This window comes from Gymnogyps californianus, chromosome 15 (genome assembly GCF_018139145.2).
Source record: "Gymnogyps californianus isolate 813 chromosome 15, ASM1813914v2, whole genome shotgun sequence".
NCBI lineage: Eukaryota > Metazoa > Chordata > Aves > Accipitriformes > Cathartidae > Gymnogyps > Gymnogyps californianus.
The window spans coordinates 6,821,150-6,835,911 of record NC_059485.1 but is presented as its reverse complement, the minus strand read 5'-3'; the positions used below and the strand labels follow the sequence as shown (position 1 = coordinate 6,835,911).

Sequence of the window (14,762 nt, the reverse complement as noted above, 5' to 3'; positions counted from 1 at the left end):
AGACTTATCACACGTAATCTAGTTTTCCCCATCTGAGGAAGCAGTTTACAGCACGTCGGTTCATTACCGCTATTACAATTTATAGCTGCAACAACATATATGTGAAAATTTATGAGGAATCTTAAAAATCTTACTGAAAAAAATAAATAAAAGCAAACTAAACTTTGAAAAAAATCAATTCACAAAGAATGCATAGGAAGCCTCCTCAGGCACATGAGAACGAGTCATCTTAAGAGCCACCAATCTCATCTGATACAAGATCATACGCAGGAGAAAAATCTTATATACGTGACTGAGAATAAAAGTGCTGTTTGCCTGTAACCTCCAGCTGGCTAACTTGGGAATTTTTGTTCCCAGTTTTGTCAGCAGCAATAAAGTGGAATAAAGCTGCTCTGATCATTTGCAGCAATACTACAAAGGACCACAGCTGCAAGGAGACCCCAACCATGGAAGACAGAAACCTCTCCCAAAGTAGCTAGAAGGGTCTGGAATATTAATCCATACATTGCATGCCCACTCAGAGATTAGTATAGTTGCTAGTGGCCTTTAGGAATGTCTCGAGATGCCACTACAGAAAAAAGTCCCTGCAAGCTCCTCTTTCAAAATAAGGAATTGAGAAAAATCCTACAGGTCTCTTGGGACCAGATGTTGGTGTAGGGCCAAAGAAAACAGAGCCTGTGTTCTGATGAGACGAAAGTTATGTCTAGTTTCCCCCGTGCCACTTGCTTGAAAGGAGACCTTTGGATAGTACAAGGACTTTGGTGAGTCACAAACTTCATCACTGTTTAATTTATCCATCTGAAAAATGGGGTAATATAACAATTTCTCAAAAGCTGTCATAACAAGAGTGAATAAATTAGTGTCAAAATATTTTTCATTTATTTTTTCAAAATACAGTCATGATATGCTATCAGGAAAGGTATTATGGAAAAGCAAATTACCATTACTATGACAGGGAGAAGATAGAGAAAGTATTTTTTAAAAAACAAAAATAAAAATCCCTTTAAACATGGGGCTGGTTAGTCGATAATGTATTTTTCAGCTGATCCTGTAAATGATAGACATCAGATGAAAGGATTTGTGAATTCATGTTAATGATGCTATTAAATACAGTATTTCCCTATGTGAATGTTTGAACCAAATGCCCAAATAAATATTTTGACAGCTTTGTTTCACACTGAAAAAATGGTAGAAGCGCAAAGAGACAGAAGGTTTCAAAGTAAATCATCCTGCAGCTTTTACTGAAATATGCTTTGAGATGTGTACTTGTGACCTTCCATAAAATTAATTCAAAGATTTAGAAAGATGAATTATTTGATTTGGAGCCATAAAGCAGGATTAGAGTTTCCTAATCTATTTCTCCCTTTTTGTTAAATTTAGTGACCATTTATGGTTATGGAAATTACAAGAAGAAATCTCTTTCCTTTTCCATAAACTAAATAGGACAATGAGCAGATTTAGAAAGATAGAACAGCTACTGACTCTGAGAAAAATTTAGCATGGACATGAGCTTCCCTTGCTTTCTCCTTTTAAGCTATAGATTAACGCTAAGCAAAGGGGTAAGAAAGCTATTCCAAAACCATTCCCTATAGAAAGGAGTTAGTGCTTACAGAATACAGAACAGTATTAATAGCTAAACCATAAGAGGTTTGGTTCAGGGAAAGTAATGTTAGTCTGGCTGCTTTTCCAAAGCTCAATTGAATGAGTTGCATCATAAGCATTTACTAATTTGTCTGGGAAATCATGCAATCGTTGATGTTTCTAAAACTGCCTACTTCTGAATGAGTTGAAAATACCACAGAAATATCTGCAACACCTGAGAACTTCCACGTATAACTAAGCTTAAAAGTCTTAGAACCTGACATTTCAGAATCTTCAAAGCAATCACCTGTTTTGTCTCTAGAAACCAGAATTGCTTACCCAGCAAGCTAGAAATGGCAAAATACATCCAAAAATATTTGTCAGTACGTAGGATCTTCACAACTTGATACACCAGTACGGAGAGGACTTGCTAGAAATGACTGAAATTATTAAAAAAAGTAATTCTGTCCGTCTGGAGCATTTCCAGGATAGTATTACAGATACCCAGAATATATTCCTATGGTTCATTTTCTTCCCAGAAATTCTTGGTAAAAATAGCTAAGATTGGCTCTGAGCTATTTAAAGCTGTTTTTTGTTCTTAGTTTTAGTTGCTGTTTTTAGAATTATGTAGTAAATAATACTATTATTTGTCAGCATTAGCTTTAACTGACAAGTTTATCTTCAGTAACAGCTGAAGAAGCCTCGGTGCCCGCTCTGGCACTGGAAGTGGTATAACTTATAAATCAGCTCCGTGCAGTGCCTGAGCTCATTTGCAGAGAGCCATGACTTCTTAATTCAGGCTCATCTGGGTGTTAACGCGGTTATTCAGCTTCCACACCAGACTCAGTATTTCTGCACAGCACTGTGTCATGCAGGGACCTTCCTCTGTTCCACGCCGGCGCAGACATCTCTTTAACCATCTGCAATGCAAAGTTAGACTCGCATGGAAGAGCTGCAGACCAAAATTGTTCCCTCCCTTTTTTTGGTGAGCCTTCGTCAGGCAAAGCCTGGATCACTCAGTCTGGATAGCTGTAATATTTATAGGTAGAAAAAGAGATGAAATATACATAAGGAACAGTAATCTGCATGAACTCACTAAATTAAGAGTAAAATGTTAACGTGCTTCTTGCAAAGCAGCGAAATTGTTGTATTAGAACCATAAAAAGCAGCTAACCCACCAAGAAGTTAATAATGGTTTAAAAGCAATTCCTGCACAATATGACATCCTGTGGATGTCATGCAGGGGTTAGAAAAACACTGGCATGGTTCCAACACAGTCCTGCATATCAGTTGCCATCAAGATACAGAAAAGTGAATCCAGAAGTCAATGAGTGTATCACGGGGACTGAAAATCATCAAGTCAGGCTGCCGTCAGACATCTTGATTAAACAGGCAAAAGCTGTATGGTGCTATTACCGAGAGCATAACGTGACATTCACAGAATCCTAAATGCATAGTTTGAATAATCAGATGATAATGAGAACACTAACATCTGGAAACGTATATCATAAAGCCAACTCTAAAACAGTAGGATATCTGACTTGCTGCAGCCGGGCTGAAGTAGGATGAGAAGCACTGTCCCTTTTACAGTCAGTGAAAAATTTATTATGGCTATAGTTGGTATGTTCATGCCAACACTGTCATTACCACAAAACTGAATAATAGTTTGGGGGGAGAAAAAAAAGCAAAGGTTTTTAGTGTGCAGTAAATTAAATGTGAAATCTCAATGTGCTATGGCTCAAAGATGAATCCAATGTTGTTGCCCATAAACCAAAGCCAGAGTGACAGGGAGCAGGAGGGAATCGCAGACTCTCAGTCCCTTCTGCGTGAAGCTGGAAGGTGGCTCCAGTAAAACAGCGCGTTTGCTTCCAGGTCTCGCATTTCCAGAATGATCACACACACAGGAGTTCAAAGAAGAGCAATAGAGCACATCAGTGTCTGGAAGGACTAGCAACATATGAAGGATTACGGATGTACTCCTTCACCAAAGGGGCAGGGAGATTGAGAAAACCGATACAGCCATGTGAAGGATGTAAACACCAGGATGGGGAGAAGTTTTTACAAAATGTGGGGCAATACAATGATTTAGAAAACCTTGCTCAATAAGAGGTCCAGCATAGCAGAACAATTTTTCTGCTTCATATACCCTAACAGCAAGCTTTGCCTTCTGCAGAAGATAATATGCTTGAGTATGTTTAAAGAATAGCCCTAAGCAGCACCAAACCTGTGGAGAATATGCCCTCTCCGTCTACCCCCACAAGAATAACTGCAGGCATACTGGCACCCTAAAAATAGGAAAGGTGTGGGCATTGCAACAGAGAGCTTTGTAGAGTTTCTGAGTAATGCCGGGGCTGCTAGGGAACTGCAAACAAACTGAGGTGGCTTCTTCAGATGCCATGGGGTACTTAAGTTACACAAGGAGTGTAGGATAATGATAAGGTAACTCACTCTTAATAAGACGAGACTACTTTTCTCTGCCATGAACAGCAACAGTGGCTTCCTTTAAAATGAGGAAGATCTGTCCAACTATTAACATCAATAGGAAAACATTCAGTTTTACAGACATGCTGATTTAGGTCAAGGAGAGGAATCCCACTTAGAGGCAGGTCAGGCCCTAGTAGAAATTAAAAGTCAAGCAATACAGAAAGTTGGAGAAGTGCTAAAACAAATTCACTGATCTCTAGAGTATTAGGAAAAGTGCAAGCCTTTGAAATCAGATAGTAGCAAGTGCCTGCCCAAGTTCATATAAAGCAGCTGCAGAACAACGCCAAATGCAAATTTATCCTGTATCTGACTCTCCGGATTCACGAGGCTTCTTATGGAACTAAGGAATGTGACAAAATGACTAAAAGCATGTATGAATAGATTAATTACATCCATAGTTAATGCTTGCCCCAGAACCTTTAAAAAATAGCCCTGTGATTATTAAAGCAAAACCAGCCTCCATCACTAATACCCTAATCTTTGAGGAAAAGCTGCTCTTTCAAGACACCTTAAAGCCCCAGTTGTTGAAGAGAATTCAGCAACATTGTTGTGTCTAATTACAATGGTTTCTCTTAAGTTCACATATTATTTTTGCTACTGGCTAATTAAGATTCATCACTTGAGCAGTTCTCCAATATTTTATGAAATTCAAGATAAATGATGAGTTTTTATATATGCTGCACCTCCCTATCAGGAAGGAAACTCATTCTCCGGGGAAGGAGAAATGACACTAAATGCTAATATTAGTTGCTATCAAATCTAAGGAATCTGTCTCTGGGGGAGAGAAAAAAAAAAAACTGTGTGTTTAGATTTCTAGTGCATCAGTTACTCTTAATATCTAAAAGCTTAAGCCATTGATGGTGAAACATCAACACCAGTGCCAAGTTTGAAATTAATAAAGATTAAGGCCAGCAGCAATGAGATTGACTTAAATAAGTTCAGAATCAAACATCAAAAGTCATCACTGACCATGGCTAAAAAAATACTTAACCTGTGAGAGGAAAAACAGCTTCAAAATGTTATGGATCAATGAAGCAAACTAAATCTGACACAAGCCCACTCAATGTACTTTAAATTTAGAAACTGTTTTTCAACATTAATGAGTGTGGTTGTATCTGCGCAGAACGTCTCCCAATAGAGTCACTTGGGATGAATGGTTTTGTGATTTCCTGAAGGGCCACCATCATCTCAGGTGTTTGGCCACAAATTTCAAATGTTGCTGCCCTCTTTACAGCCCAGCACAAGCCTCTCCTGGTTCCTTCAAAAATCAGACACTTCCTGGATGCTAACACTGAGTGAACACTAAGCTACCTATTAACGCCCTTCTCCAGATGGTCTCTGCTCCAGTAGGAGTAAAAACTTGACATACTTTATACATGTTATTTTTATTTATATTATATATATCTATATAATATCTAATATATTAAAAAATATTAAAGTATCAAAATAAATGCTTACAGGAACACTCCTCAGATTTCTGTATTCTTTGAAAGGAAGAACAGTGTTTCAGCTTTAAAATCTCCCATGCTTGACACTGTTTGTAATAAAGTTTGACCAAGGACTGGGATCTGTTTCCATTCTGCAAACACAGCAGATAAACAACCGCCCTGGGTTGTACACTGCTTTCAGCAGTACTGCCACTGCGCTCAGCAAAAATCACCTTGCGTTCTGCAGAGTCAGACTATTTCCCCACTCGATGGGAAATTCTGACTGTCTCTCACTTTTGTGTTTCTGTAACGTGCCCTTGCTTTGTATTATTCTTATAAGCATCTTTTTTTCTTTAAGGAAATCTCTGACATTCTCTGAATCTCACCTAAATTTAAATTAGGGATGAGAAAAGTAAGATCTATAAAGAAAACTGAAAAGACAATGCCTTGGGAAACATTCTGGTGACATATATTACTAGTATAACATAAATCATTACAGAAAGAAAAGAAATGTATTCCAGCAGCTTATTTTTTAAATTTTAACACGTGATAAATAATATTGCAAGGCTTAGGTAATTCACAGCAATATCCAGACAACGACATTATCTATTACTTCAACTTCAGACGATATCAATCTTGTAATTCCACATACTTTTAGTGACAACTTTTCAGATCTCTGTCTATTTCTTTGATGGGTGATGGAGAAAACCATATGTGCAGATCCATATAGCAATGAACTTTCTAAGCCAAACACAAGAACAGAAGCGTTTCTAGGGGAGAGTGGCTTGCCAAGACAAACAAGTTCTGCCAACATTTTAACACCACAGAAGGTCAGTTAGGTTATAATTAAGTCTAATTACCATTCTCATGAATTGCAACATCTTTTCACTTGAAGGCACTTAATGCTCAGAAAAGGATGATTTTTTTTTTATATTTTCCAAGAAGCAAAGTAATGAGACATTCTAATCTTGGCTTTAAACCTGAATCATCACTTACCATCATAAAGAAAAAAGGCATGTCATCACTGAAAGAAAGAGATTTGTGCAGTTTATTCAACCACTAATGGTTCCTCACTCCCTATTCCTCTGCAGTAATTTTACAAGTTTTTTTCTCTTCTGTTCAGTACCACTCTGGGTTTTTTTTCATTATTCCACATTTGCTTTTCTCCTTCTCATAGTTTTATAACCTTTCTGCTTCCCTTTTTGCTTTAGCTCCCTATTTTTAATCCTCTATATATCTTCAGATCTTCCTCTCTGCTCCCCAAGCAAGCTGGAGAATCTGACGGTAGTAGACTGTTTCGGCAGGCATGCTGTGACGGCTGCATTAGACAGAACTGCATTGGGAAACCGCCTGAGCTTATCTCATCAAGGGAAAAGGTGAGATAAAAATTGGTGAAGCAAAGACATTTTTTTCTCCCCCTTTCCTTTTCTCATAGGCCAACAGAAAGTGCTAGAGGAAAAAACCAGGAGCCATTTGGCTGCTTCTCCTCTATCAGGAGTGCAAAACCTGGTGCATTCTTGTCCTGGTCTCATTCAAATGAGAAAGCAGCTGAAAAGCCTGGGCTATCAATGTCACCCAGCTCATAGGGGAAACCCTTCAGCACCCTCAGGTCTAGCTGGGGGCTGCAGTTTGCTAGTTGGCGTCAGCTGCTGTTGCATGTAGCCATCCCATATGCATGGGGAAAAAAAAATCCTCTCTCAATTGCTAGGATGGTTCTCCAATAAAATGGTAATTTGACCTCTCTGGAGGCTGGCAAAGCATCAAGGACTATTTGTTTTTAGACTCAAATAACAAACCTGGAAAACTGGAAGAACTGGTCAGCTTGTAGCACATGTGCCCCGCAGTATGGAGGTTTACGAAGACCCCCAGCAGTCCCCAGCAGCAGGGGCACACATCGGCAGTGCTATCAAAGACAGCCACGTGCCTCGGTCTGGCATTGCTCTTCGTGCGAAGCATCACTCTGAATCTAGCTCCGTTGCTGCAGTGCTGGTCTTAAAGCCGTCAGGAAGGGCAGTATGCAATTAGCGGTCCTGCCCCCCCCACGCTGCATGCCTTACTCCCTCTCATCAATGCTCTCTTCATTAACTCATCTTGACTAAAAGGATGAGGCATATCTTTGTGAAAGTCACCTCCTGCCTCAGCGAAGAGAGGAGTGCTGCCTGTGGGCTGCCTGCTACTTCCATTTTATTTTTTAAATGGAACATACAAAGCTATTGCAGAAGCAGGGCTTTCTAAGCACAGGACCCCCACAAAACAGTAACTGTTATTAACTATGTTTTATTTCCTGCAAGTAAAATTTTGCTACTTCTCCCTGACCTTACTGCTTGAAACAGAAATTTATTCTCCTGGTGAAGAATTCCACATAAGAGAAAAGATGATTCTGCACTCTGAGGGAACTACTACCTCTTAAAATATGTAAGACCTACAAAATAAGTTTAATTTTCCTTTGCATGTCAAAAGTCTAGATGTGTAACAAAAAATCTTTCACTGAATGCTTTCTAACATTTTTCTTTTAAAATTACCAAACAAAATTTCACTAAAACAAATTCAATATTTTCCTGTCATAGGCTAAGGCCTCATACGGTTGTGCTCTCGTACTGTGAATAGTCTCTTAAAAATGACAGTTTTAGTTATCATATGGTACTTCAAGTTCCACCTGTCCTACAGGAGATTCACATGTCATCAGGGAATTAAGATGCCACTTCACTTAGCAACCTTTATGTCATGTAAGGCTTTTTATTGTAGGTGGGGCAAAATATAAATCCACAGCACCCTTTTATTTACCTCCAATTATATTAGTCTCTTCCATCTATAAGATTAACTTACCCTCCCACATATTATTCACACCTGTAGCCCTACAAAAACACATACACTGAAATCCTTGACCCACTGAAGTTGCTGTGGGTTTTGCAATGGACTTCCAGAGCTTGGATCTTAGTTTCCCTTCCCCAGCTAATACATTACTTCTCTGATTACTTTAAATCCAGTTGTTTCTTCTTCCAGTCTTGCTGGGTTGAAAAAATGTCTGAGGTGTAAAAGGATTAAGCTGTTTTTCTGTAATTTACAATGGTGCAAGATGGTTCCGGCACATTTGGGGCTAGAACAGTGTCTACGGTTATGTTCGCTTTGCAGTTCAGCATCTTATGACTACCCCTGTTAAATCTACAGAATTCAAATGGTCTGTTGCTGAAATAATCCCTCACAACCTACTGCTGGACATATAGCCCTTGGACTATGTGTATTACGAGACCAAATGACATAGCAGGTTTACTATTTCAAGCTAATTTGGTACAGGTTAAGTGAAACTCTAGAGTCAAATTGGTTCAAATATTAGTTCAAATATAGTTTCATATTCTCTCACCTAAGAAGGCAAAAATCCATACAGATAACAGCGGAATATCAAGCAAAAACCCATAGCTTGTTCCTTTGCTTTCCAAACCTGATATCCATTATCTAGAGATCCACCACTTACTAGCACACATACCAGAGTATAGTCTGAGCAGACAGTTCAAAGCTAACTGGCAATCCGTTTGCAGTTCAAAACAGTGGTGAACTACTCCAGCTGTTTTCCAGATCAAAAATATTATTGTCATTTTGCTATCACTGCGTGCTGAGGGTTATGTAACAAAAATGCACGTGTCCCTCTGCCTGGAATGCAATTAATTTCCTCCCTCCCCACTGAGAGCGGTAAGTAACAATTCAGACAGTCTGGATGCTTCAGTTTTGAGCATGGCCAGAGATGCAACCCTGGAATTATTCCACGTGGTAACCCACTATTTGTAACACACCAGTCTTCTGAAGGTCTTATAGAAAGGGTATATTTTGCAGTTTGGAAAAAAATAAACACTATCGTCCTGTTTCTACATGACCTCTTACTGTCTGCAGGGTACTATGAATGCTTTGCTGTAGTTCTTTAGTTTAACCATAGACTTTGCTTTATGTTGGAATTTTAAGTATTCTAAATAAGTGCACTAACTAGATGAAGTAATTGCTTCTGATCTGAAATCAGCCACTATACTTGATGTATACTTTGGTATGCAAAAATAAGGCATTGTACACTGTTAACTTTAAAATAGTGGCATAATCCCATCTCAATTTACAAATATCCAGACATCATGCAGGCGGTTAAATTCAGACTCCATAATGCTTAACCATTTCATGCAATTTGCTTATATAAAGAGAACAACTGGAACTCCTTTGCTTAGAACAGCGTCCTCAAGAAACAAAATTAATTTCCTCAATGCAATCTTTTCTGCAACGTGCCTTTCATCTTTGTAAGTGCAGCTAACCTAGTGATATTTATCTATCAACTATAAGATCTTCAGGACAGGAGCTGTCTTTCTATAAAATGTTTGCACCATACTTAACATCTCTCAGTTGTTCCTGTGATATAAATACAATGGGATGATCAACTGTATGCCAGGGTGTCAACTGAGATGAAACATTAACTTAGTACTTAACTGCAGCAATTTCCTTTAATGTGTTATTACTTGGTTCAGCTTGTTCTGGATTTCTGGCACAGTTTACAGCTTACTTCTGTAAGGAGCACGTGCATTGGCTTTACTATTCTTACCTGGTTAAATAGGCCAGAGCCAGCTCAGATCCCGACTGCTTTTTGGGCTCCACCTTTTTAGTAGAGATTCCAGCTTCCCTCATCAGCTGTTTTTCCTTCTTCTTGCGCTCTTTTTTTAATTTTCTTTCCAGTTTCCTCCTTTCCTCTGCGGTAAGTTCTTCCTCTTCATTTGTTGCCTGAAATAATCAACATTTAAATAAAGTGTTTATATTTCTACAGGAAAGTGAACAAAATATGCATAAATGCAATTGAAGGGCACAGGTAATATTTAAAACCAGAAGCTTCAAGCTTCATAATTTTACTGTTCACTATACTTCCATCACCTCTCTACTCCGCTCGATTCATAGAACTGTAAATACTGTACTTGCAGAAATCTGTAGAACTGCCCTCTACAGATGATTATACTGTTCTCAGCAATACTCTTACACTGGATTGGTCTTGCTTTTAGGTATTTCCAAGTCCGAGGTTGAAAGGGTGGTGCTAACTCCTAGCTTACATGATAGTTACAGATCTCACACCGTCCCAAATAAAACTTTGACATCATCGCGGTTTAAGGAACTGCTGCTTCTTTAGCCACCTCCATGGGTCAGGCACTGCGATAAAATGCAGGCTAAAGGTATGCACAAGGACCATTTAAATATCACCTTCTCTTCCAAGTTAAGAACAGAAATCCAGTAGCAAACACTAGCAGTATTAGCTCTTGTGATGAGCTCAGGGTTTTTAGCTCCTGTTTGCTGTGCTGTACTACTTCCCTACTATCATTTGTAGCCAACTCAAAATTGCAAACATTGACACGCTTCTAAATTACAGGCTCAGACTGGAATAGGTTGTCAGGCTCCCATTTTTTTTATCTAACCATATTCAGCATCTTCTGTCAAGACTGTTTAAATATCCTGCTCATGACATTTAAGAAGAAGAGATGGGGCTGTGGGCAACACTGTGGAAACAGTGTTTGCAGTAACGTGAAATGTGATAGAGTTGTTGCCCAAGCAGTAATGATTTGCGAATGACTCCATTAATTAATCCACTTCCTCAGCAACAGTTGTACTGAGTTTGTTAAGACAACCTAAGCAAGGAACAGATTCCTGCGAGGCCAGGCTGTATTTATAAGAAGATGGGGTCTCTGGGTAGGGAAAAACCACCCACCAACAGCAGTGGAAATGGCACGGATATAAGGTGGCCCAGGAAATGTCTGCCTTATCTGTACACAAGTGGACTTTGAAGCAGACTCCTCTATGACAAGGACAGAAAAATGGGAGATGGCATGCAAGTGTTTGCTGAGTTATTTAAATCTGTAATTCTTCTGCTCAAAATAAATAAAGCACACTTTCTGATGTTTCTGCCAAATCTGCATGTCCCTCAGACATTTCAACTATAAGTTGATGAAGGCGGAGTATACAGAGACAAGGAAGGCAGTCCAGAGAAGCCACCCATGCCTACGGCAGCTGTATTAGCATCTCACATCCCAAGGCTGGGGAAGATAAAGGAGTCTAACCGCCACCAACATTTCCAAGAACAAGAATTACATTCACAGAGTGGACTTGGTTCAGATCCAGCAGCTTTACTATAGCATCGTACTTGCCAGGTGAGGTCCTCTGCTAGAGCATCGGAAACCCATGGAGGCCAAACTGAGTGCGAAAAAAACGCTCCTCCTCCTCTCTCTGCTCCCTCCTCACCTGTTTGAGGAACCCATAACTGAAACCTGAATGCACACGATCAACTGCCTTCTGGAAAGATCGGTTAAAGCACTTTATAAACTCACAAATCCTTAGTGTTATATCAATTTGTGTTAGTCGAGTGCTTTCAAATGAAAATCCAGACGTGGTGCTAAATAACATTATTCTTGCTGACATTCAAGCAAAGGATGGTTAAACAAGACAATACCTGAACACAATCTTATTTGCCAAAGACACCTGCTGAGGACTAAACATTTGTTCAGTGTCAATTCATGCATCATCTAAGTTTGCTCTGACTCATCTTTTCAACCTTCTGTTTTCGAAGACCAAAAAAGGGCAAGAAAGCAGAAATTAGAATAAATGGGAGTGGGACAGTAAAGAGGATTTGCTTTTTTTGTTTAAAATATTTTTCAGCTACTTTTATGGAAAAGCCAGCATTCATGTGCAAACACATGCAAAAAAGCAACATATGTTGCATTTGTATAGAAGACTTTTTATAACTTATGCTGAGAATAAAATAATATTTAGGGTGAAGGTAGGTACGTAATTGTTATACAGGAAACAACGTTTTCATTTGAAAAGCCACCCTGGTACTTACTAAAATAACAATCCAGCCACACAAAGCTCAGGAAAACACTGAGGGTGGTCATTTATAAAGTGTTTGTAAAAGATTACTACAGCAGCTGTCCAACAGACGACACACTACAGTTAATCTTCTTTTAAAAATAATGTAATGAATTTGTTTACTTTTCTGTGAGCCATGAAGCTTTCAAATAAAGTGACTGTGGCACATCATTAGAGCTGGTCTGATAAAGAGGCCTCTGCTTCTTCATACTTACAGTAAATGCCTATCTCTGTACCTTCCCTTCCCCCCCACATTCCTCGCATTATCAAAAAGCTTTTTATCCCTCTCCCCAACCACTCCATTAAAAACAAAACAAGTTGCTCCCTCCCTGTAGGTCCCAACGTAAATACCGAGCCCTAACAACATTTGTTTCCAGCATTGCAATTGATGCACCGTGGGCTGTCTGAAACAAGAGCATTGTTCTCCCGGCGGGGCTGGTGCTGTCCCAGGCGTGCAAGAGTCAGGATTTACAGCTGGAGGTACCTTCTGCTAGCCCACAGCATCATCCAAGGAAAATCGATTCATCAGGCTTCTGTTCGGGACTCCCAGCACACAAACTGTGAAAGCGCTTACAACCTTACAGCTCAAACAACTTTTCTAGTTGCAACTATACTGTTATCCATCCACGTCAACTTGATTAATCTAGTAGTACATACCACAATCTGTCCTTGACTGGTTTTTAATTTGAAAGCCTCAAGTTTTATGTGCTTCATGAAATACCTACATTTGGTGGTATATTCTCCACTGAAGCTGAGAGTAGTTTTATCGCAATTTTAAAAAAAAACAACACAACCAAAAACAACCTTCCCCAAAACCTGGGACTAGGAAGAAAACAAAACCAAACTTTTCACTGGAATTTAAAGCCTAGCTCTATTTATTTTAACTTGGATGATCTCTGTTATGATACTCTACTGATACATCTCTCCTTTCTTTAAATCAACAGCCTTATTTTTTAATTTCGCTTTCCCTGAACCATTAGTGTGACTGCTTTTCTGAAAGATGTGTCCAAAGTTTGTGAGCCATTCGGATTAAGAGTTTTAATATTATGTCATTATTTAAACTAAAAAAAAAACCCAAACCAACAGGACTTCATTGTTCTGAGGTCATAAATATTCCACGTTGTCTCCTTCTATATTTATAAAGTGACATCACAATTTGTAGTGCTACAATTTAGTCTTAACTACAACATTGTAAAGTCCATATTTGAGCATGTGAGACACTTGTTTATTGATGTGATAAATTTAAACCACATGCCTACAGAAAAACACAACACTTGCTTATTCGCAAAGCCTGCTGAGAGCTACCACACCACCTTGGATCGCGGGCTCATTAGATCTCAATCTAAACAAGGTCAGGCTAGGTCAGTACACTTGAATGAATGACATTCAGAGGAGAGCCAGTGTTTTCTCGTGATTAAGAAGGTGGGAGTCTTCCACTTGGAAACTTTCCAGAAGGCCTGAAAAAGTGCTAAAAGGGAGACTGCCACTGGATGCCATATTTCGAGTAAAAGAGACCCCCAAGTCTTTAACACTTAGGCTTATAAAAACCCATGTCATCTTTGCAAGGGCATGGAGATGTGAGCTCAGACATCTTCAAGCAAATTCCCAAAGTTCATACCATACCATCTCCATCTGCATCTGCACGCAAAGTGCTGTGACTGCCAATACAGTGCCTTTCATCAATGCTAGTCTCTAAATTTCTGAATTGTATGTAAACATAATAATATACTGTAAACAGTCTAAGACATCTGACTCAAAATATCTGGAGGCTTCAGCTGTGGCAGTTCTAGATACCAGTTAAAGTTTTCCGTTATTCTTTGTAATCTGGAAATATCGCACAAATTTAAAACATTTTGTAAGTGATCTTTAGAAATGAGCTTACCCATCATAAAAGGGGAGCCATCTCAAACTGAAGTAAAGCATTTAATAGTCTAAAGCAGTCCAGCTAAGCAATTCAGAACAGAGAAAAATAACTATAAATGCAAGAGAAACTGGCAGAAAGATGTACCAAAGACAAGATTTCTTGAAGGTATCTGACCCTTTTTTCTGCAGCAAGAGTAGCAAAACCAAACAGGTGTAGTTTTTCAGAGACTGCATCTGCATAAAAGCTTTACTGCCAGGGGACTATGAACCATGATAGCTGGACAACCACTACCAAGATGGTATTAACAGCACACTAATTGTATTGTGTTTCAGCAGAGCAGTAAGTGCATTTTTTAACTTGTTTCCAGATTATAGTGACCCAAAGGTCCTTGACTGCCTCATACTTGAGTAGAGTTGAAGACATCTTCTAAAGACTTCTGTTCCTCCTCCTCGTCACTGTTTCAAAGACTCCTACAGTTGCATCCCAAGTTGTCTGTCGCCAGCACAGAATAAGGTTGACAGAGTCAGAAACTC

General features: G+C 39.1%; 1 protein-coding gene across 1 annotated transcript in view; it reads right to left on the bottom strand.

Moving 5' to 3' along the window:
- Positions 1 to 14,762, bottom strand: part of C15H7orf50 (chromosome 15 C7orf50 homolog) — a 132,338-nt gene that overhangs the window by 16,297 nt on the left and 101,279 nt on the right. Inside the window, exon 3 of the mRNA XM_050905757.1 lies at positions 10,066 to 10,241. Within this exon, the coding sequence (XP_050761714.1) occupies positions 10,066 to 10,241 (176 nt within the window). The remainder of the gene's footprint in view (positions 1 to 10,065; positions 10,242 to 14,762) is intronic.